The sequence below is a fragment of the Bos indicus x Bos taurus genome, chromosome 15 (genome assembly GCF_003369695.1).
Source record: "Bos indicus x Bos taurus breed Angus x Brahman F1 hybrid chromosome 15, Bos_hybrid_MaternalHap_v2.0, whole genome shotgun sequence".
NCBI classification, from domain to species: Eukaryota; Metazoa; Chordata; class Mammalia; order Artiodactyla; family Bovidae; genus Bos; species Bos indicus x Bos taurus.
The window spans coordinates 58,216,156-58,239,041 of record NC_040090.1 but is presented as its reverse complement, the minus strand read 5'-3'; the positions used below and the strand labels follow the sequence as shown (position 1 = coordinate 58,239,041).

Genomic DNA, 22,886 nt, shown 5'->3' with positions numbered 1-22,886 from the left:
TACTGTTCTGTAACCTAAACCGGGTATTCTTCTTGCCAACCTGGCCCAGAGATAGAGAGATTTGCTTCAGGAAAAGGAAACAAACAGCAACTAACATTCATGTGATTACTAACAAAACTGAAAGGTCTCTTCACAATGATGCGCACAAGATATGCACAAGGAAAAGTGAAGTTCAGTGTCATTTAAGCTAATCTCTATTCAAACCTCAGAGATAAAACCATTTGAGCAGTAATTTAGGACTGAATTAACTTGTTTTTTCCCTCCCTATCTTTGAAGCTTTCGTTATTTAAGTGTTTCTGCAAGAAGCAAGGTTCCCTTCTATTCAGAAGCTGATGGTGTGTAGTAACCTCTGCATGGCTCGGCTTATCCCAGGCTGATAATCAACAAACAGCCAAATACATACCACATCTGACATACAACCTTTTCCCCCAAGACTGTCCCCAAATACTCCATGATAATCAAGTGTTCGTATCACTGAATTCTCGTGCTACAAAGCCTTCCAGTAGCAAAAACTGAACTCTGCAGAGGCAGGACACCAGCCGAGGGAAAAAAAATAAATAAATAAGAGAAGAACCGTGGCAGATATTCGTATCAGATAAAAGCTTTGAAAAGATCCTTCAGATAACAAGTTTAGCAGTTAGACTGAGAAACAAAGATTTCATTTTTTTAAAGGCAAGTCGCTCAGTCGTGTCCGACTCTTTGCGACCCCATGGACTGTAGCCCACCAGGCTCCTCCATCCATGGGATTCTCCAGGAAAAAGTACTGGAGTAGGTTCCCATTTCCTTCGCCAGGAAATCTTCTTTTTTTTCTTAAGCCAGTAACAATTCACCCCAGATGTAATCAACTAAAATGCAATCAGCCATGATAGAGGGAGAAGCCTGTGTTTAGAAACGCAGTGCTGCTCCCAAAGTCAACGCTAATGTTAGCTAATAAAGACCCGGGCTTCCCTGGTAGCTCAGCTGGTAAAGAATCCGCCTGCGATACAGGAAACCCTGGTTCAATTTCTGAGTCCGGAAGATCCCCTGGAGAAGGGGTAGGCTACCCACTCCAGTATTCTTGGGCTTCCCTGGTGACTCAGCTGGTAAAGAATCTGCCTGTAATGAGGGGGACCTGGGCTCAATCCCTGGCTTGGGAAGATCCCCTGGAGAAAGGAACTGCTACCCACTCCAGTAATCTGGCCTGGAGAATTCCATGGACTGTATAGTCCATGGGACTGCAAAGACCTGGGTTTTAGTGCACTTCCTCCTGGCTCCCCGGGGTAGGAACTTAATAACTGACACAGCACCAACAGCATGAGCATCAGTTGCTCCTCTAAGGCTGCGTCTTTTGGAATCTTCAGAGAGGCTAATCTCATGTGGGCCAAGTCAGCAGTTCCAGATGAAGCCCCCTAACTCTGACTCTTCCAAAGTCTTCAACTCCTCAAGGCTTAACATTTTGCCCAAAAATCTTAACTTAGCCAGCTTGTAATTTTTTAATTCAATTACGCTGTTTTCAAGCTATAGTAAATGTCAGTATTCTAACACGCACTGCCAAACAGGCATAATACATTTTCAGCATTCTAAGGTTTAAATTTTTCATTAAAATATTGGTGATAATATCTACACACTGTGGCTTACTGGAACGAAATAAGAGTCATGTCTATACCTGTAAAGCAGAAAAAGAAACGTCTGTGTCGGCATACATTTTAGATAAGCATGTATTAGTTAAACTGGAAGATGCAAAGAAAAGAGATTTATTCTCAAGGTGGGCAAGGGGATTCAGCCGTCCTACAATTATAATCCAAAAGAGTTAAGAGAAAAACTGAACAGAGAGCAGATTTATGCAAAGGCAACCAGCTGAAGGCTGATCAGTGGAACCACTTTCTTCCTCAGTTTCACTGGAGAATCACCAGTCTTCCAGTCTCATCAGGGTTGGGCTGAAAAGTAATAAGAAACGAGGGCAGTTAGAGAAGGAGTGAAAGAGCAATTGAGGAAGGAACAACCTAAAGACAAAACTGTGGATTCTGAATGTGGTGCGAGGAGCAAGAATTTGAGATTAGGTTTTCTGCTAGGGCAGTGTCATGATCCCGTCCAGGAAAAAATTACAGCTGCGGTTGTTGTTGTTTAGTCGCTAAGTTGTGTACAACCCTTTTGCAATCCTGTGGACTGTAGCCCGCCAGGCTCCTCTGTCCATGCGATTTCCCAGGCAAGAATACTGGAGTAGACTGCCATTTCCTTCTCCAGGGATCTTCCCAACCCAGGGGTTGAACCCAAGCCTCCTGCATTGGCAGGCTGATTCTTAACCACTGAGCCACCAGGGAACCCCACAGCTGTGGAAGGTGGACTTAAATTCTGACTCACAGAGGCTGGGAGTAGGGAAATCAGTAGGGAGCTTCTGCTAGTAAAACATGGTTTGGAGAGGCGTCCTGAAAATATAGTAGAGGAATAATCAGCCCCATTTTATCCCATATTGTTTCTGTCCAAGGGTGAAAGCTAAGGAAGAGAAAAAAAAGACTCCAAATTTCAGGGCCTTGGAGACCAGGATGACAATGGTGTCATTCATTGGCAGTAATAGAGACTCTGAGGAAAGTTGAGACCTAGGATGAAAGGTTCAATTTCTGACATGTTAACTTCTAGACTATTGCTAGCCAAGTGGAGATGTGGTACAGACAAAAGGAAAGATGGGGCCTGGGAACCTTTTGTTTTTAGGCAGATTCCTCCCTGCCCCCTTGGGGGACCTCATAACTTAATTCTAACTTGATGTCACCGTCTAGTGCGGGATGGCTCAAGAGGATTTAGAGTGCCTGCCTACCTTACCACGGAAGACTGCCAAGAGCAAGCTACTTACTTTAAGCATTTTTAAAAGTCCATGTCACTAGAATATCAACTTCAAACACTGAGTAGCATTTAAATATATATCAGAGCACTTTCATTTCAAGCCTATTTAACATTTCTGAAATATCTAGATCAAAATGTTGGGTCAAATGACTGTATTCCAGTAAAACATCTACTAAAAGAAAAATTTTCACCATCCCACATCTCTCGTAAGATAATCACCCCATTCAAGACACCTGTCAGTCATAATAGATTTTCCTTCCTGCTTGTCTTTCCTGAAACCTTACCGTCAAGTTCCTCTTTTGAGTAATAATAAAGGCCACATGTCACTTGTGCTGTGCATGTATATAAATACCTCCATCTCCCTTTCTTCTAACCCTAGTTCAAGGCCAACTGCTCCAAAGCTTTTGAGAACCAGCACTGGAAGATCTTCAAAGAGAAAGTGCCCATTAACCACAACAGCAGCTGCTGGCTAGAACCTGCAATTTAAATCTCTGAAAAAGAAACTGTGGCTTCTGAAATTTAAACAAGGAGGTGCCACTTGTAATTACAAACATTCCAGTGGGTTCCTTCGTTCATTGATGGTTTCCAAACAAAGGCTTTTTATTCGATTTTGGTGGCGCTCCCCAAACCCTGAATGTAGGCATTCCTTTGTGCTTTTCTGGTGCCCAGGCCAACTCAGAAAAGGGTACAGGAGGTGGGTTTTACCTGGCCGAGACTGCTCCAACCGCCGCACCCTCACGCCCCCGCCAACTATCTCATGTGTAATTCTTGTTTGGCTGGAAACCAAAAACCCAAATGCTTCAGATTTATAGTCTACATTAAAAACATTTAAGTAAGAAGCTCTTAAAAGACACACACACACTGCGTATGATAACTAGTGAGAATCTACTCATTAGTTAGCACAGGGAACTCTAATGCCCTGCGGTGATTTAAATGGGAAGGAAATCCCAAAAAAAAAGAGCAGATATACGTATAGCTGATTCGCTTTGCTGTAAAGCAGAAAATAACACATTATAAAGCAACAATACTCCAATAAAAAATAATTTTTAAAACTAAATTAAATAAAAGACACACACACACACCCTCACATTTCAAGAACTTTGGAAAATGGAACCAACCTGTTTTCCGAGAAACCAAAAAAGTTCTGAAATTAACCCCGAAATACTCAAACATTTCTAGCTAAAATTTTTAATTTACATTTTAAATTAATGGACAAATACTGAGAAGTAAAAACAGTTAACATTTTCTCTTCCTACCACCCAGTACCCTCTTTCTACAAAAACAAAGCCCAAATACTTACAGCTCCAAATGGGTTTCCCACACCAAAGAAGGCATTTTGTGATCATTTCAGTTACAGAATACAAGCTGAAATTACCACTTAGCTAATCCAAAAAAAAATTTTTTTTTTCTTTTAAGCCATATATTCACAAAACACCAAGGCATTTATACCACGAAGACATTTAAAGAAAAATATACTGAATGAGGGTATCTCACAGCCATCGAACTAAAATAGCCTTTCCTACAGAAGTCTTCCAATGCAAAGTATTCATTATGAGAAAGTCTAGAAATGGCCAATCTAGCCAAGGGTGATTTCCATAGCTTGCCACAGTTGAGGGATTAGCTACAATTACTGCATATTTACACAACCATATTTACACAACAATAAAACTCATCTTATCCGATCCAAACAAAACCTTGCTCAAAATAAACCAAACCACACGAAAAGGTCTCTTCAGTGCAGGCGGTAATCACGTAATCACCCTCTGGCTTCTCTACTGCCTGCCTCAGCTCCTACCCACTGTATCAAACCTTCACTCCACTTTCCGGGGTGCAGCAAGACTAGGGCGACAATTCTACCAGTGGAGAAAATGTACATTCAGCTAATGATACTGTGCTTTCAGGTGTACAAGAAGAGCCGTATCTTAAAGAGATTCGTTCTAAAGTAATTTATGGAAGAACTGGTAGGATACACAGGATTTGTTAAAAATTACCTGGGACAAGGAGGGGGTATACGGAAGGTTGATGGACCATGGATAAATAATTATCAAACCATATGATTTGCACAGAAGGTTAATATGGCATTCTTTCTCCTTTTGTGCATCATTGAAATTTTCCATAATAAACTGAAAAAATAAAAGAAAATACAATCAACATAAAAAAGGTCATCTTGCAACAATAACATAATTTTTGTCTTTAAGAAATTCTCAGCTTTGTCCCAGGCTTAATGCAAAGGACAAGTACCTGGTAAGAAAATCAAAGATGCCTTTTTTGTTCTTAAGGGCCATTTCTTTATTCTTTAGTTACACGGAACCAGTTCATCTGTTAACATTACTCCTTGAAATGACAAAACAGAGGCTTAAAAGTCTAAAGCTGAAGCTTCTGTGAAGCCTAGTTTTCACGCATCTGACTTAGGACCGCAATACAAATCCAGAGCTCTCCCCTCTGCAGGTGCTTTGAACAACATTCACGTGGTGGCTGCTAGATAAAGTCCACAGGCTTCAAATTCACTTGTCAACACCACAGACAATCTTACCAAAAACTGGTCCTTTCTGCCCAGAGATTACACTTCTGATCCATTAGTTTATTACCGAGAACAACAATTATTCCTGTGGCCTTCAGAATACGAACTCTTCCTACCGACGATGATGGCTAACCCACGATGCAAATCCCTTACTGGACATCCTCGCTGGGAGATGGGAGAGACAGTTCACAGGCTGGACATCAGGAGACCAGCTCCTCGTCCAGGAAGCATAGCTAACTGAGCCTCAGTTCAGTCGTCCTTCCTTCTTTGGGCTTTGGCTCCCACACTGCAAAATAATGAGATTTTACCGATGATTTCTAATTCCTTTCCAAAATTCCATGACTGTAAGACACTGTGATTCCTCAACAGGTGATATGAAGAAAAAGAACCTTGCAATAAAATGTTACAAGTTTCTATTAAATAATTTTAAATATGACTGACTATGAATACTGGGTGAACTTCTGTATAAGTGCATATATACACACATATGCATGTGGCTGTATACATATTTGTGTGAGTACACACAAACACATGCACACACAGGCTAACTGATATCATCAGGTCCTTATATGGGACTAATTGCTTACAACTCAAAGCAGCAAATTTTCAATACTGCAACAGATGTCGCTGTGTGATTTCTCCTTTCTGTCCTGGATTTTCTGTTAAAAATGCCCAGCGTGATGGTCAGTACTATTCTTCCCAAGAAAGAGATACAATATTTGAATCCTTTGGATTTATTTCTCATAAAATTTCTTCATATGCTGGTAAATTTCCATTCAAATCATAGCATTGATTCGTTTGGCCCAATTTAAGAGATTCCCCTGAATAAAAATGGGCCTTTTGTTAACACGCAGGCACAAAACCATTTTTAAAATGTAAATTCTAAGTGGCCAGTTAAGCATCAAAATATCACATACAGAAACCGAGAGATTGCGTTTATATTCACAGCAATATTATAAAGTTTTTAAAGACGGAAAATCACTTAGCAATATAGGCCAAGGAATAATTAAAAACAAAAAACAAAAAACAAAAAACCTCACTTATGTTTAAGGCCAAAACGTACCAGGTGTGGGCAAAAGGCACTGAAAACTCCAAAAGCACCTTTCATGATCATGAAAATTTTGGATTTTAGTTTTCAAAGCATTTCTTTAAAAATAAATAATAAGGCTAATACTATAATTGCAAGACCTCTTACCCGTTTGACAGTCACTATCAACCACTTTCTGACACATGCCATAGAAAAGTGATATCTCTTTCCATTCAACCAATATATCCAACAACAACCATCCATCTCAACAGGTAGCTTCCACTTTCTTCCGCTTAAATTCAGAGCCGGGAGAAAGTATTTCAAAATCTCCCTTTTAGACCCAGGAAACCATTACCTTTGGGGGTTTTAGAGGGAACCAAGCGAGCTGAGCAGAGCAGGCAGGGAGTCCAGGGAGCCGAGTCCCAAGTCGGATAAGAATATGAAGTCAGGAAACCAGAGAGGAAGCGCCAATGTCCTGCCTTGGCTCTTCCCTGTCCCACTCCCCTTTCCCAGGAGGGCCATTGGGGAAAACTGGATAAAGCATGTACAACATCCATATGAATAAAGCTCTTTGTTCCGGAGCACTGCCTGCTCTTTTCTTCCCCCCTTTTTCCGTATTTGTTCATTTCAAAAGATTGCTCAATGGGTCTCTTGTTCCACCAAAATGTCCCAGGCAAATAATGCAAGCTTGTCTCGTCACACAAGTCACTAAATGAAGCCTTGTGCGTCTCCAGTGACACACTGTAAATATAAAGTGGCATTAATGAGGGATATTTTATCAAAGCTATCACAGACAAGTGTAAGTCCCTCCCGTGGCTACTGGATCTGATGCAGGGAAAGGCGACAATTGCAGGGCGGCACTTTTGTAAAGTCTCTAACCTTCCCCGGTACACAAGCCCCAACAGGCTGCGACAAGCAGAAACTCAGCCCCTGGGCTCCCCAGCAGGCTACCCACCCCCACCCACTGGCCACCCTTTCTACTGCTGAAAAAGGGAAAAGGAGGGTGACCAACCAGGGGTTCACTGAGGGTCAAAAACAACAGCATGCCAGCATCCCAAACCTAACGGTCATGATTTACACTGAATGAGCTTTGATGATCCCATTTTAGCTGCATTCCATTAACATCCATTTCTTCCAAACACCACAAGAAGGATGGGAGATTTTCTCCAGAGGATAGATGGGTTCAGTTACAGGGGAAGAGAGAACCTGGACCCCACTGCACAATAGCCCTAGATGGCTACCCTAGTAAGGCTGTGAATGAAACAAGCCTAATGAAGTTCAAAGGCAATGCCAACAGGTTTCTCTAACCCTGGAGTAGGAACTGGAGACTTCAGAGAAAGCTTAAAATAAGAAGAGTAAGGAAGAGAAGTCCCTGGGTCCCCACCTGAAATCTACTTTCCGGGTCTAGGACCTGGGGTTAGGCCAAAATCCCTTCTCAAACGGAGCACCAAAATACACATTAAAAGCAAAGAAAAAAGATTTAAAGAAAGTTGTCTCGTCCCCTCACTACAAATCAAACCCAATTACTTTCTAATTTGAACACAATCTGATAACCAGCGTACAAACAGGGATGTACACAAGAGCAAGAAGCTGCTTCCATGGTAACTGGCAACAGAATTTTCTTGTAGCTTTGACATGCACGGTTGAGCTCCAGACCGCTCCTTTCCAAGTCAGCATACAGCCCTCGCTGGGGAAGGCAACTTCTTACCGCGAGATACTTACAAATAGAGTACTGCCGCTACTACTCCGAGCCTTCAATGAGCAGGCTGGACAGAGGAGGTATAATCTGATCCTGTTCTGCTGCCAAGCGGCATTGCACGGCTCCCATTTTTACTCCAAAAGCAATATCCCTGGCCAGCGCTCCCCCCACCCAGCCCTTTTTTCCTTTTTTTTTTTTTTTTTTTGCAGCCAATACAAGTCTATTGTTGCCTTTATTATGCGCCAGTTACTGAGCCTGTACTCACGCTCACGTTTAAACAGCACTGGCGCTTTTTACAATGCAGCAGCAGAGGGATCTCGTTCAGAAACATTTTATTGAACCCATCCAGTCAGAGACATCACCCGAAATGAAGTTGTAACCACAACGGCATTGGCTGAACCCAATTATCTCGTAACTCATAAATTAAGAATTCACAGTGGAAAAACACATAAACAACATTCGGAGACAGTGACAGGGACGAAAAAATCCTCAGCTCTGGAACTGAAGCTGCCGCCAGATTTCCACCCCAATGGATCCCCGATAGGTTTCCCAAGCCGAGTTCCCTTGCAGACCTGTCCGGGGAGTGGGGTGAGCAAGCACCCCAGCATTCCCCCAAATCCAGAGCTAGCGCTCCGCAGATCTCCCCATTTCCTACGGCGTGTCTCCTGCGGTGTTTACGTAACTGTGTGTCCTCTAGCGTGTAAACAAAAGGCACAGCCCAAGTGGAGAAGCGCCCCGGGAGCCGCACCGTGGCCCCAAGAGCTGCGCCCGCCCGGGTCGGGGGTTCCGCAGGTGGGGGCTGAGCTCTCGGTGTCCTCCGCCACTTGTTGCTCGCGGGTCCTGCGGCTTCCGAGCTTTGAGGAGGGGCTTTGCAGGCGCCGAGCCCTGCTGCAGCCCCTCCAGCATCTCCCCGCCCCCACGGCCCTGAGCCTGGGAGTCCTTGCTTCTAGCTCCCGGCCCGCGGCGGGCGGCCAGGGGCGCGGGGACGCCGCGCGGCCCCGGAGCGCGGCGGTGGCGGGAAGGGGAGGCAGGGTGCAGCACGGCTCGGCTCTCCGCTGGGGAAGAGCTCCGGCTCCCTTTTGTTAGCAAAAGCAAACACTGCCCTCTTCTTTCCCGACCGCGCCAACGCGCCGCGCACACGGGCAGCCACACAGCGTGCTCCTTGCCGAGTGCTCGGCGTCTTTAGGGAAGGAGCCGGGCGTGCAGAGCCGCCCCTGGGCAAATTCCCAAGACGGCTCGGCACACAGAGGGCGCCGGGAGGCCCGCAGGGTGCCCGACTGGCCGCAGAGGCCGAGAACGCTCCCTCCACCACCCCCGAGCTGCCGAAAATGACAGGCGGGCTGGAAATCCGGTGTCCCTGCTAGCGGCGGAGGACGCCGTGGGGCAGGCGGGTTGCGGACTCCCGCTTCTGCCCGCAGAGGCGGCGACAGCAACCGCCCCCCGCCCCCCCGCCCATGGGGCCGGGCCCAGGGAACTTTCCCTGCCTGGAGCCCGGCCAAGGAAGCCCGCAGCCGGGCAGAGGGGGCGGGGGGGCCGCGATCCGGCTGGAGGGAGACACGAGGGGCGAGCGGTTGGGGACAGGGGAGGAAAGGCAAAGCGCGGGGAAAGCGGGAGCGATCAGACCAGACGAGTCGGGATGTCCTGTGGACCAGTGAGGAATCGCGCAGGAGGCGGCCGCTAGTCAGCCATGGGGAGGTTACGGGGATGGGGAATGGGGGGCCCGCTGGAAAGGTGGGGGCGAATGGGCAGCCCTGGGAGGCGGAAAGACCTGCAAGTTACGCGGACGGCAGCGAGTTTGGGAGGGTCTGGAAGGTTTGCGGGGGGGGGGGTGCCTTCGATCCATCCCCTTCCCCTATATTCTCTAGCCCCCGGGGCCCCTCATTCTCACTGCACTCCGCACCAAGCAGGGGAGAAAAGGTGTGGGTGCAGCCATCCCCAAGGGCTCTAATTCGCACAGAGCTGGGCAAGGAAGAAGGGATTTACCGACCCCCTCAACCCTTTCCATCTCAGCCCTTGAGTTTTCTCTTCACATTCCCTCCGATTTGGATTTAGGAAGTGGGGGAAGGTTGTCATGGAAACGTTTCCCCCCTCCATGGCTACGGCCACTGGAGCGCCTTAAGAGATTTAGGGGGCCAACGGGCCGGTGCCCACACCTACCTGTGGGGATCAGTGCCGCGGCAGAAAGGAGCAACAGCAGAAGCCGAAGCCGGAGCCCGGGAGGCGCCGCCGCCGCCGCCGCCGCCGCCGCCGCCGCACACTGGGGTCCGCTCGGCAGCACAGCACTCGCCATGTCGGGCACCTGCCTCAGACTGGCGGCGGTGGCTTCCTCCGGAGCCCGAGCGAACCGCTAATGAGATGCTAATGACATGCTCTGGAGGCGGAGTCCCGACCGACCAATCACGTCGCCGCGAGCCGAACCCGGCTCTCGGAGGACTCGCCCCCTCCCCCACCCCTCCCCCTGGTGCTGGCGTTCGGCGGCGCGCCCGCGCCACCTAGGGGCGGGGCCAGGGGGAGGGGCGTATGCAAATATGTTTATGTTAAAACTCGTTTTCGCTTCCCTCGGATCCAGGAAAAAGTGTTCTCCTGGGCCCCAGGCGTGTAAGGGGCTTCAGCTCCGGGGGCGTGGTCTAGCTTCCTGTACACCTTTATTAGGAATGTTTACAGCCATCGCTCCAGGAGACCGACGACGAGAATCTCCCCGGGAGGCTCCCGTGCCCGGTACACCGGGTGCAACCGGCCAGGAAACCAAACGTTGCAAATTTCCGTCACTCACCTTGCACCGAAGGAATAGATCTTTGGGAATCGGGGGCTGTTCGAGAGTTGAGAGTGAGAAGGCAGGTCCCCGGATTGACAAAACAATCTGGGAGAAGTGCATGCGTGCTTTGCACGTCCGGCGGAGCGGGAGAGCCCGCTCAACAACCTAGCGGTAGACTTGGGCATAGTTGGGAGAAAGGAGCCGGAATCCGGCTCTCGGATTTTCGAGTCGGTGTCTTTGCGGTAGATTCTCGGGAAAGGTAGATCGAGGAGGGTTGACTCAGGATCCCCCCAGCATGCTGAAGGCCTCCTACCTGGCTTTAATATATATGTCACAGATGTGTATTTACATGATGCACATGTATTATTAGATATTTACGATTACACACACTCAACAGAAAATCTTTTCTGTGAAGATTTCGGGGTGGAGGGCGGAGGCATGGGATGTGAAGAGAGGGTCTGCCATCGTCTTCCTTCAGGACTCGAACCCACTCCCCTTGCCGCCCCTTTGCCCCTACTCGCGCCTCAGATGGCTGGGGACCAACAGGTGTTCTGAGCTTCCCGCTTCTCTGGGAGAAAGAAGCTCTAGGCTGAAGCGACTCGCTTCTCCGGACTCGCTCTCCCTCCCAGAAATTGCCTTTGCTTTCTTCTCAACCAGGCAGCCGGCTCTCTTGTTTGTCTGCTTTTTAATTACTTATTTTCTTCCTCTCTAGAAGATCGTGTGCGCTCTGACCCTCTGTTGCTCAAGCATCAAATTGAAGGACGAGCCATATTAAGTGTAAAGGTTTATAATAATTTAAGTATTCATAGAATGCAGAACAATAAGATGTAGGAAATACAATTTGCATAATAAATATCAATATCACAACAGCTAAAACAAACCATGACAAATTATCTGTGGCTAAATGACCAAGAGATTACTGAATGTAAATTGCTGTCTTGAGCTATAGTCTAGAGGAGCCCTCTGTCCTCATCTTGCTAAAAAAAACATAATAAATAAATAAATAAATGTTACATATCAAAAAGGAAATCAAGATCTGCCGACCCACCAGATGAGTTACACTTAAAAACAGCCTCCTATTATCCATTATGCATAAACTAATTTCAAGACTGCCCTGTCTTCACAGCCCTGGATATTCTGCTCTGTAATTACAGGCCCTAATACATGAACTGCAGGCAGTCCTCCAGAAGTCAAAAAGCTCCAGCAGGCAGATAGCACTACAGGAGGCTGGAAACCATCACCACATGGTCACTGGGATAATGTCCAGTCGGCAAAGTCCGACCTATTCTTATCACCCCCGGAAGGAAAGCTACCTGGATCAGATTAAATGCAAAGCAGTGTCCCACCATGATCAGGAGAAAAACACTGACACCATATGTATGCTGAAAGACTTGGCTCAGATGGTTAAGAATCTGCCTGCAATGCAGGAGACCAGGGTTTGATCCCTGGGTGGGGAAGATGACCTGGAGAAGAGAATGGCAACCCACTCCAGAATTCTTGCCTGGAGAATTCCATGGACAGAGGAGCCTGGCAGGCTATAGTCCATGGCGTTGCAAAGAGTCGGATACAACTGAGCAACTTAGTTTCAGGTTTTCAAGGTCCTATATCCCAGTAAACCTAGACCCCTCAGTTCAGTTCAGTTCAGTCGCTCAGTCGTGTCAGACTCTTTGCGACCCCATGAATCGCAGCATGCCAGGCCTCCCTGTCCATCACCAACTCCCGGAGTTCAGTCAAACTCATGTCCATCGAGTCGGTGATGCCATCCAGCCATCTCATCCTCTGTCGTCCCCTTCTCCTCCTGCCCGCAATCCCTCCCAGCATCAGAGTATTTTCCAATGAGTCAACTCTTCGCATGAAGTGGCCAAAGTGTTGGAGTTTCAGCTTCAGTATCAGTCAGCCAAAGTATTGGAGTTTCAGCTTCAGCATCAGTCAGTATAAATGTATATTTACTATTATTATTATTACTACTTTGCACTTATAGAGTTCTAAGTATTTTGGATGTGTAGTCTCATTTAATCCTTAGAACAATCCTCATGGCATAGTATTCTCCCCCATCTTGTATTTTTTAAATGAAGAAAGATTAAGTGATTGCCCCAAGGTCAAAGTTTGTAAGGTGCAGGCAAAGCTTATGCAATTAACCACTGTATTATACTGGGCATCAATAAATATTTGTTAAATGAATGAATAAATTTCACATTACAAGGCATGAATAATAAGCTACATTTTTAACATAAGGTGAAAATGTGCCAGCAACTCAGAAACGTGGTTTTTAAAATAAATAATAAATAACAGGAGTGCATTATACTCCTAAGGAAAAGCATTCCTCATGAGGCTGTAACTCCAAGAAAATCCAGTCAGGCCCCAGCCCTCCCACACGAGGAACACAGAATGGGGACATTGGAAGATGCGGAGTGTTTTCATATCCCTTCATTCTCTTGGCACATCAAATGAACACCTACGCAGATTTCCAGTTGGCAATGAACAACACGGGACGTTTCTGTAGGAAATGCTAATGCTGTATGACTTACCTCCCCAGAAGAGTACAAATAGCTTTAGAAACTTCCACCAGAAAATGACACCCTTGCCATAAGTTTGAGGAACTTGCACATCAGATTTCCCAGGTCATGGGACATCTTGAGTGCTAGGTCTTCATGGAAAGAACCAGAACTGAAAATTTAGGATGAAGCTGTTGCAACCCTATCCACTAGCCACACTCCTCTGCCACCCTCAGCTCTTTCACACTGAAGATCTCGCCAAACGATTTAACATATGGAACATGTGAAGAACGTATCAAAATTCCTGCAGCCGCTAAATACAAGTTATGACTACTCTGGCTTTCTCATAGTAAAGCTCGTCATTTTCTGCTTCGTGGACTAGAACTCCTCGCCAGCAACGAGTTCCAACATTTTTCCCCCAGCTACGTGAATTTAACCAATTTTGAAAACCAGATGGTGTTTTTGCTATTTATAACTGATAATCAATTGTTTTGTGAATTTAATTTTTTAAGAAAGAGCTGAAATAGTTATCAGAATTACAATCTGGGTGCTGCTTGTATTAGAATAAAATTACCAGAAGCACCAAGAGCCTGGCTCTTTTCTTATTTACATAAGAAAACGTGGCAGAGCAAGAGAGAGAGACCCTCCATTATTTGCCTTCTCTAAAACAGTGGAGAAACAAGGGTAAACATAAATGAAAAATAAACATGAAAGCAAGATTCGTGTTTGGGGAACACATCAGAGACAATCAATAAGAACTAGTGACATTTTTTTTTTAATGCTAATTATTTGAGTGTCTATGTATTGTTGTTGAGTCGCTGAGTCGAGTCCAACTTTTTGCAACCCCATGGACTACAGCACACCAGGCTTCCCTGTCCTTCACTATCTCCTGGACTTTGCTCAAACTTATGTGCATTGAGTTGGTGATGCCATCCAACCATCTTATCCTCTGTCACCGCCTTCTCTTCCTGCCTTCAGTCTTTCCCAGCATCAGGGGTTTTTCCAATGAGTCATCGGCTCTTCACATCAGGTGGCCAAAGTGTTAGAGCTTTACCTTCAGCATCAGTCCTTCCAATGAGTATTCAGGATTGATTTCCTTTAAGATTGACTAGTTTGATCTTGCTGTCCAGGGGACTCTCAAGAGTCTTCTCCAGCACCATAATTCAAAAGCATCAGTTCTTTGATACTCAGCCTTCTTCATGGTCCAACTCTTACATCCATACATGACTACTGGAAATCATGTATTGAAACAACACAAATTATTAGGGAAAAGAAAACAATATTTGGCATCAGCTTTGGCCTTGCTCCAGGATTATTTGAGTACCCATTAAAGTGGTTTAATCAGTTTACAGACTAAATGCTTTTGTACCCCCACCCCCAAATTCATATGTTGAAGCTCTAACCCCACCCCCTAATGTGGTGATATTTGGAGGCAGGACCTTTGGGAGTTATTTAGGTTTAGATGAGGTCATGATGGTGGAGCACCCCTGATGAGGTTAATGCCCCAGGAAGAGACATCAAGGTGTTCTCTCTCCAACATGCAGGCCTGAGGAAAAGTCATTTGAGTACAGCTGGAAGGCAGCCATCCCAAGCCAGGAAGAGGGCTCTCACCAGAATCCAACCACACTGGCACCCTGATCTCAGACTTCCAATCTCCGGAACTGTGAGGAAAGAAATGTCTGTTATTGAAGCCTCTCAGCTTATGGCATTTTGTTATAGCAGCCCAAGCAGCCTAAAATAATCCCTAGGCCTCAGCTTCCATTGTCAAAAGGTGTATTAAAATTATAACAAATGTCAGATTTTTGTGGAAAGTCTTCCATAAATTAAATTAGCTGTATGTTAGATATTGGACTGGAGAGACTCCTGGTCTACCTAGTAGACATCTCACCTATACTTAGATTATTAAGACCAAGCAATTCATCTTTGGGAGCATGAGTCTGTGAATCTTTGTGAAAAATAAAGCCAGGTAAATACATATTATTATCATTACTACTATTATTATTTTGTCTGTGCTGGATCTTTGTTGTGGCATATGGGCTCTTCATTGGAGTATCATGGGCTTAGGTGCCCCACAGCATGTGGGATCTTAGTTTCCTAATCAGGGATGGAACCCACATCCCCTGTGTTGGAAAGCAGATTCTTAACCACTAAATCCGCAGATTAGTCCCCTAGAACCAAATCTTTAAGTTAAACACTTTACCCACAAGTTTATTCTTCTAGAATCATAAAGTTAACAACAAACCCTTGAATATCAAGAGTTGAATATCAGTGTGAAGGAAAAGGAGGTTCCAGAGTAGGTTGCAGAAACTACTACACAAACACCAAGTCAAGAAGCAGCCCCGATGGCCATGGAAGGGTAATTTGTCATAGAGACTCATGTCATAGTTTGTTCCATCATATCTAGGAATATGTAAACATGGCTGATCCAAATTTATATTCAGTAAAAGGGAAAAAACATATAGCACACCTCAGTGGAACAGTCACAGTTAAGTTATGGAAATACAAAGATGAATAAGAAACTACTGTCAAGGAACTTAAGAGGATAGTTGGGGAGACAGATGAATAGCACAGTTTTTATATATGATAAGTGTTTTTATCATATGTGCACAGAACTATGTGAACCATAACTATACCCAAGAGGCAAGTGTGAATGTCTGTGTACCAGGGGAAAATTCACACAGAATATTCATAAGCTGAGGGCTGGACATTGAAAAAGACACCACAGAGTGGACAAGGATACAGGGAGAAGATGTGACTAAGGAGGTCATTTACAAGGCCCCAAATCTTAGGAAAATATGGATCTCTTAGGAAAGTTTAGGATCATAGGTTACCAGAGGATAGATGCCAAGAGAAGAAGCCAAGGAAAATATACAGGCACCAGGGAATGCCTTGACTGCTATGCTAAGAAGTTTTAACTGTTGATGATAGGTAATGGGAAACCACTGAATAAAGAGAATTTCATGGTCAGATTTATATTCTGGAAAAATTATGCTAGTGCTAGTATTATTCACTCAGTTGTATCCGACTATTTGCGACCCCATGGGCTATAGCCCACCAGGCTCCTCTGCCCGAGGAATTCTCCAGGCAAGAATACTGGAGTGGATAGCCATTCCCTTCTCCAGGGTATCCTCCTGACCCAGGATCAAACCCGAGTCTCCTGCACTGAAGGCAAATTCTTTACCGACTGAGCCACCAGGGAAGCCCATGCTAGTGGTATCATGCTTTTTGTTTGTCTGTTTGTTTTAATCCTTAAAATGAAGCTTGATTTGTATTTTCAGCATTTTAGTAAATATTGGTACTCAAGACAAGTACAAGGATATGGAACGAGTCCGTTTGATCGCGTCTTCTTTGTTTAGGGGAAGGACAGCAGAAAGAAGATGATTATTTCACTTTGGGACAAATTGGCTTCAAGGTGTCTTTGAAGTATTTAGCCAGGCAATAAGTCTGAAACACTGGTCTAGAACTCAGAAAATTGACTGAGCTGGGAGTCAAGGATATGTAGGCAGAGGCTGAGCCATGGACTTGAGTAGGGGGTGGGGAGAAGGGGAAGAGGAAGTCACCTAGGGAGAATATATTGAAGGACATTTGAAAAATGAGTTAGATGTACCACTCTGATGAAAACCAGTTATTTAAGGAGTGGATGGAGCTTGAGAAAGAGAATCGTGGGAATGGAGTAAAAATAAACAGAGAGCTAAATAAGGAAGAGGCAGTGATTAACCATGTTAATTTGTTGCTACAAACAAGTAAAAAAGTACATTCACAAGAATGATCAAGAGCTGACAACAGAGATGAAATGCTAAGGTCCAGTATGTCACCAATCTCACCTTCCATCTAAACAGTTTGATTCAAGTTTGACAGAACAAGGGGAGAGATATGTGCTAACTTTACTTATCTTGCCAGTAGAGGAGGAAGATGTGATTTGCTAGTGATTTTCTAATATGGAGGAAACAGCTTTAGAGTTTTCTCAATTTGACATTCAATTTCATTGACACTGACAGACAGCCTTGGGTGGGATAGAGGGAGCCTTGCAACTGAGGTAACTCAACTAATTATCACATGTAACTTTAGTTTTTATTTTCAAACTAAAATATGATTGGTCATGAGGCTGTAAAAGTTTTTCCCAACACTTTTAAAAGTCACATTACCCTGATATGATATCATAATTGTCAGATCTAGCTTTGTGATAATTTCATAGCAGTACAGCGTAACTTCCCCGGCAGCAGGATTTCAGCAAGATCCATTAAAGACAGATATCGATATCTATAGATTTTCATAAAGCTGCAAATATAAAATAGCCATATTATGAATATGAGATTGTATCACTCATGCTGCTAAAAGATGACAATGGTAATATAACTTTTGTAATGTGAGTTGTAAACAGGACAAGTTCTGAATAGAAATTGTCTTGATCATTTATCTTGCAGTCCCAAACAGGAAAAGCTTTTAGGAAAATGATCTCACAAACCCATCCTTGGGGGTCTTATGATGGCCCTGTCCAGGTTTTCATGTTTGACCTTCTAATCTCAAATGACATGTAAATCCTTCAACTGCATTTTTAATCGATATTATATTACATTCTTCTTCTTCCTGGTTATCCCTGCCTGACTAGTGGGTTACTTTGAGATTTTGAGTTTTGCACCGAAGTGCCCATGTTTATTCATTCTTCAAACTGTCGAGTTAAACCAAAGCATCATCGGACTTATATCAAACAACTAAACCCACAATTTCCAAAGGACGACACGTAATGTAGCCATGTAGCGTACATTAAAGCCGGTGCCTGCCTAAGTCCCATGTAACTTTTTGAAACTGTAGGGGCTTGTCCAAAGGGTTCCAGAAGGAGAATACTCATCTTACTCTTTTGCAGATTTAAGTAGCACTTTTCCCCCTTTTTTATAAGTTATTTCAGCTCTCCAAAGATATCCTTCTATCAGCTAGCAGGAACCCCACGTGGTGCTTTGAATATTGCCTTTTACCTGTCCCCTAAGTGAAGAACTAAAGTTCGGTTTGTTTAAAGACCATGTTTTGAAGAAAAGCAAGGCTTAATTTCAACCTTTCATGTTCATTGACAGCATTGTCGCTTCCTAAGCTATTTCTCTAAAACTTTCGTTACAGTACTAATATCTCTCTATATATTTTGTTTATGTGGCTTGGTCTGTGATGAATAACACATTTATGCAAAACTCTCAATATATCTACAAGATATCAATAGACAGAATAGACATGCTCTCATATGCTGCAGTTAATAAAATGCAGTAAAAAGCATATAGTTTCAGAGGCAATTAGTACAGTTCATGACTTCAATTACCAAAAAAAAAAAGTCTTCATGATTTCTAATAATTGTTATTTATCTTTCATCTAAAGTGTTCCTCTTGTCTGTGTCAGCTTTGGCCCAGAAATAGCATTGCCGCTGGGGAAAGCATAGAGCTGCCGCTTACCACACTAAGATAAAGAAGAGAAATTGAGGATCAGGCCCCTAGAAACTCCTACAGTCTGCCCTTGGTATTCACAGATTCGGAGGGTTGCAGATTCAACCAAATTCGGATAAAAAATATTCAGGAAAAAAAAATTCCACAAAGCTCCAAAAAACAAAACCTGAATTTGCCATGTGCCAGTAACAATTTACATAGTATTCACATTTTATTAGGTATTATAAGGAATCTAAGAGTGATTTTTCTGGCAGAATCCCATGGACAGAGGAGCCTGGCAGGCCACAGTCCATAGAGTGTCAGAGAATCAGACACGACTAAGCACACACACATACACAGAAGTGATTTAAAGTAGGCAGGAGATTATATGCAAATACTACGCTGTTTCATGCAAAGGATCTTGGTACCTAACTGGGTCCTGGAACCAGTCCCCCATGGATCCCAAGGGATGACTATACTTCTCTTAGAGAGCTACTCCAAGGGAAAGTCAATTACCAGGCTTCTCAGTTCACACTGCCAGCCTGAGGACTATGTTTTGCTTGCTAATGCAAAGGATGAAAAAAATCTCATGAAGTTAATTCAAACTTAGGAAAGGTTAGCAATTCCAAGTTGATAAGGTCTCTGGCATATTAGTCTCCTAAAGATGCACTTTGTAAAGCAAGGTCATCTTAATATCAGATACCACCAACTCCCTCCATCTGACTCCATTCCTGTTTTGAGAGTGAAACAAGCCCAAAGAGGAGGTTCTCAGTCAGTCACTTGTCCAGCCTTCCATCTCCAAGCAATGCCTGTGGGATTTTCCCTTCTCCTAAAGGATCTTCCAGGGAGGCTGAAATCACAGAGAATCTAGGAGTCTCATACTTGATGTTTAAATTGTTCTGTTCTCTCTTCTCAAACTTACAAAGCATCCACCACACTTGTATTCAGCATCACAACGTTATGCTGGTAAATTACATATGTTCAGTGTCTACTGCAAATAGAATTTCTGATTTACAATTTACAAAATTATGTCTTCCACCCTCTGGGTTTGCATTGTGGCTCATCCAGGGGCTTTTACTCAATATGTGTTTTGTTATGAAAATGAAAAAGAAAAAAGAAAAAGCCCTCTCCTTCCTTTCCCCCCTCCTGCATCGTAAGTGCTAATAAAACAAGTCTTTTGATTTAAAAGAAATCCTATTGAGGACCTAAAGGCGTGTCATCATGGGAGCATCACTTCTTCATTATCTGATACTTTTCCCAATTGGAAGTGCTTTGCAAAAAGCCATATTCTTTCGAAACCAGTGATAAAGAGGTATTTGGAATAAATAAAAGAGCCCCTGTCATGAATCCCTCAGACTGTTCGGGATGGTGACTTTTAATGCCAGTTCCTAGGAACTCAGTCTTTTTATCTTCTAATGTTCAAAATTAATTTGCCAAGCCATACAGATGGGTTCTCTCCCCTCGCCACAATCGTCTTTAAAATCACTGAAGTTTAGACTTCGCTTTCCATATGGAAACAGAGGGGACAGTATTTCTAGTGTTTCTTCTTTAAAAAAAAAAAAAAAAAAAAACAGTATCATTGATTTATTTAGCTTGAATAATTGAGAAAAGAGATCTGTTTTTGCAGAGGGCAAGAGGGCTGCAGCTAAAGCATAAATATCTAGTACACAGCTGTAGCTCTACTCAATTATCTGGGGTCTGGGGAGACTCCAACCTGCCCATTTCTGTCTAACCGAGGCAGGCTAAAAACCACCCCATATGGAACTGGTTTGCTGAATCAGGTTACAATGGTCAATTCTATATTCTCATCATTTTCAAAAGATTGCTCCTCTACTTTTGAAAGGCACTGCAAATAAATAAGATGAAGAAAAGGAAAAACCTATTTTCTCCCTTGAAAGACCCAACTAAAGAGAGCTTAGTATTCTTTTTTTATTAATTTTTATTGGAGCATAGTTGCTTTACAATGTTGTGTTATTTTCTCCTATATAGCAGACTGAATCAGCCATATGTATACATTTATCCCCTCTTTTATTTTTATTTCCTTTCCATTTAGGTCACCACAGAGCATTGATTAGAGTTCCTTGTGCCATATAGTAGGTTCTTACCAGTTATCTGTTCTATACATAGCAGTGTGTGTATGTCAATCTCAATCACCCAATTCATCCCACTCCCCACTTCTTGCCTTGGTATCCATACGTTTGTTCTCTACATCTGTGTCTCTATTTCTGATTTGCAAATAATCTCATCCGTACCGTTTTTCTAGATTCCACATATAAGTGATATGATGCCACATTTGTTTTGCTTTTTCTCTTTCTGAATTACTTCACTATTTCATTCTGTATGACAGTCTGTAGGTCCATCCACATCTCTGCAAATAACAGTTTTGTTCTTTTTATGGCTAATATTCCACTGTATATGTACACGTCTTCTTTATCCAAGAGAGCTTGCACTCTTGATCCTGGTATTCCCACAAAGCTCCCCAGTTCAAAATCACTGAAAGGACACCAGGAGAACAACCCAGAAGTCACCTTAGAAGGATGGTCACCATAGCCCCTGTGTGTGTGTGTCTGTGTGTTCAGTTGCTCAGTGGTGTCTGGCTCTTTGTGGCCCCATGGACTGTACTGCACCAGGCTCTTCTGTCCATGGAATTTCCAGGCAAGAGTACTGGAATGGGTTGCCATTTCCTACCCCAGGGAATCTTCCCAACCCAGGGATCAAAACCCCGTCTCTTCCATCTCCTGCATTGGCAGGTGGATTCTTTACCACTGCGCCACCTGGGAATCCCACCGTAGTACCCTCGTCATTACTAAATAGTCTTTTTTGTTTCAGAGTATTTACAGGATGTCTTTTTAGGTCTCCCAGTTGCGATAAAACGCATCATTTTCGACACTTTGCATTTCAGTTAAACCTTTGACTCTAGAAGGAGTTATGATTTTTCTGAAGGTTAGTTGCTCATTACGTTGACTTTTAAATTTGTTTATTAGGGTGAAAATGCAGGACAACAGGAAGAAACCGATATTTTAGAATACAATGTGCCAGACTACGTGCTTGTTTGCCTTATGTGAGTCATGCACTCTCTTTTGAAAGCTCTCCACTGATAAGCGTATCACACAAAGGTCCCTTCTGGCAGAAAAATTTGAAATAGACTCATTCTGATCCTAAAAAAAAAAATGGTGAATGGAATGTTATTTGAAATTTTGTTGAGGGGATTCAGATTGTCAAACTGCTTCACTGGATTTATCACTGGATATATGGATATAAGAGAAAATCTGTATTCAAATGCTTTAGAACTATTTTTCTTTGGTTAGCTTGAAATTCATTTTGACAGAGGTGTACACGTTTTAATCAAAGCTGAGACACATGGACTAAGAGAGAGAAGCATCAATATTTCCCTTAAGGGTTAAGGTACTTTTTCCTAATATCTCTTTCCATGAAGCTCAAAAGTTAAATGGTTCTGCCTTCATCTTCCTTTACAATTGCTTTCCTGGGTATTTTAAAATTAATCAATCAAGCAAATATTTATTGATGAATATACCAGTTCTGGCACTAAGAACGATATGAAGTGTACAAGACATGATATCTTATCTTGAAGAATTTATAATTGAATTAAAGAGGCAAGATCTGTGGAAAGTTAAGTAACTGCTTCAGGCAGTATATGAAAAACATCTGATATGTAAAAGGGGAAAAGCTAGGCAAATATATTAGAATCCAGTTAAATGATTTCTTATCATACAGATATAGTTACTTCAAGAAACTGCTTATGTCTCTTATATAAATAAAATGAAAAGTTTTATATAATGTAATTGACCATAAATACAATCAAATTTCAAAAAACATTACTATAATTGTACATTCAAATCATATATCTACTCATGAGCATGCATGCATGCTAAGTGTTTGACTCTTTGCAACCCCATGGACTGTGGCCCTCCAGTCTCCTCTGTCCATGGGATTCTCCCAGCAAGAATACTGGAGTGGGTTGCCATGCCCTCCTACAGGGGATCTTCCCGGCCGAGGAATCGAACCTGCGTCTCTTATGTCCCACTTTGTCAGGCAAGTTCTTTACCACTAGCGCCACCTGGGAAGCCTGTATCTACTCATATTGATACCTTATTATTCTGAATGGCCAACTTGAGAAAAAAAAAATCAGAACAGGATGCTAAGTTT

General features: G+C 43.4%; 1 protein-coding gene and 1 long non-coding RNA gene across 13 annotated transcripts in view; both read right to left on the bottom strand.

Moving 5' to 3' along the window:
• CADM1 (cell adhesion molecule 1) overlaps window positions 1-10,387 on the bottom strand; it is a 352,382-nt gene extending 341,995 nt beyond the window's left edge. For 6 of the 12 annotated variants that reach the window (XM_027563662.1, XM_027563663.1, XM_027563666.1 and 3 more), the window contains exon 1: window positions 6,721-6,937. In XM_027563662.1, coding sequence (XP_027419463.1) covers window positions 6,721-6,922 — 202 coding nt within the window. In that variant the 5' untranslated portion in view covers window positions 6,923-6,937. Of the gene's footprint in view, window positions 1-6,720; window positions 6,938-10,221 lie in introns of those variants that run through there. The other 6 variants (XM_027563669.1, XM_027563671.1, XM_027563673.1 and 3 more) reach the window with 2 other exon arrangements.
• LOC113905825 lies at window positions 1,680-3,754 on the bottom strand. The gene is made up of 2 exons (XR_003514736.1): window positions 3,523-3,754; window positions 1,680-1,916 (listed from the first exon to the last, which is right to left on the bottom strand). It is a non-coding gene; the product is annotated as an uncharacterized LOC113905825 (long non-coding RNA).
• Window positions 10,388-22,886: the final 12,499 nt, after the last annotated feature.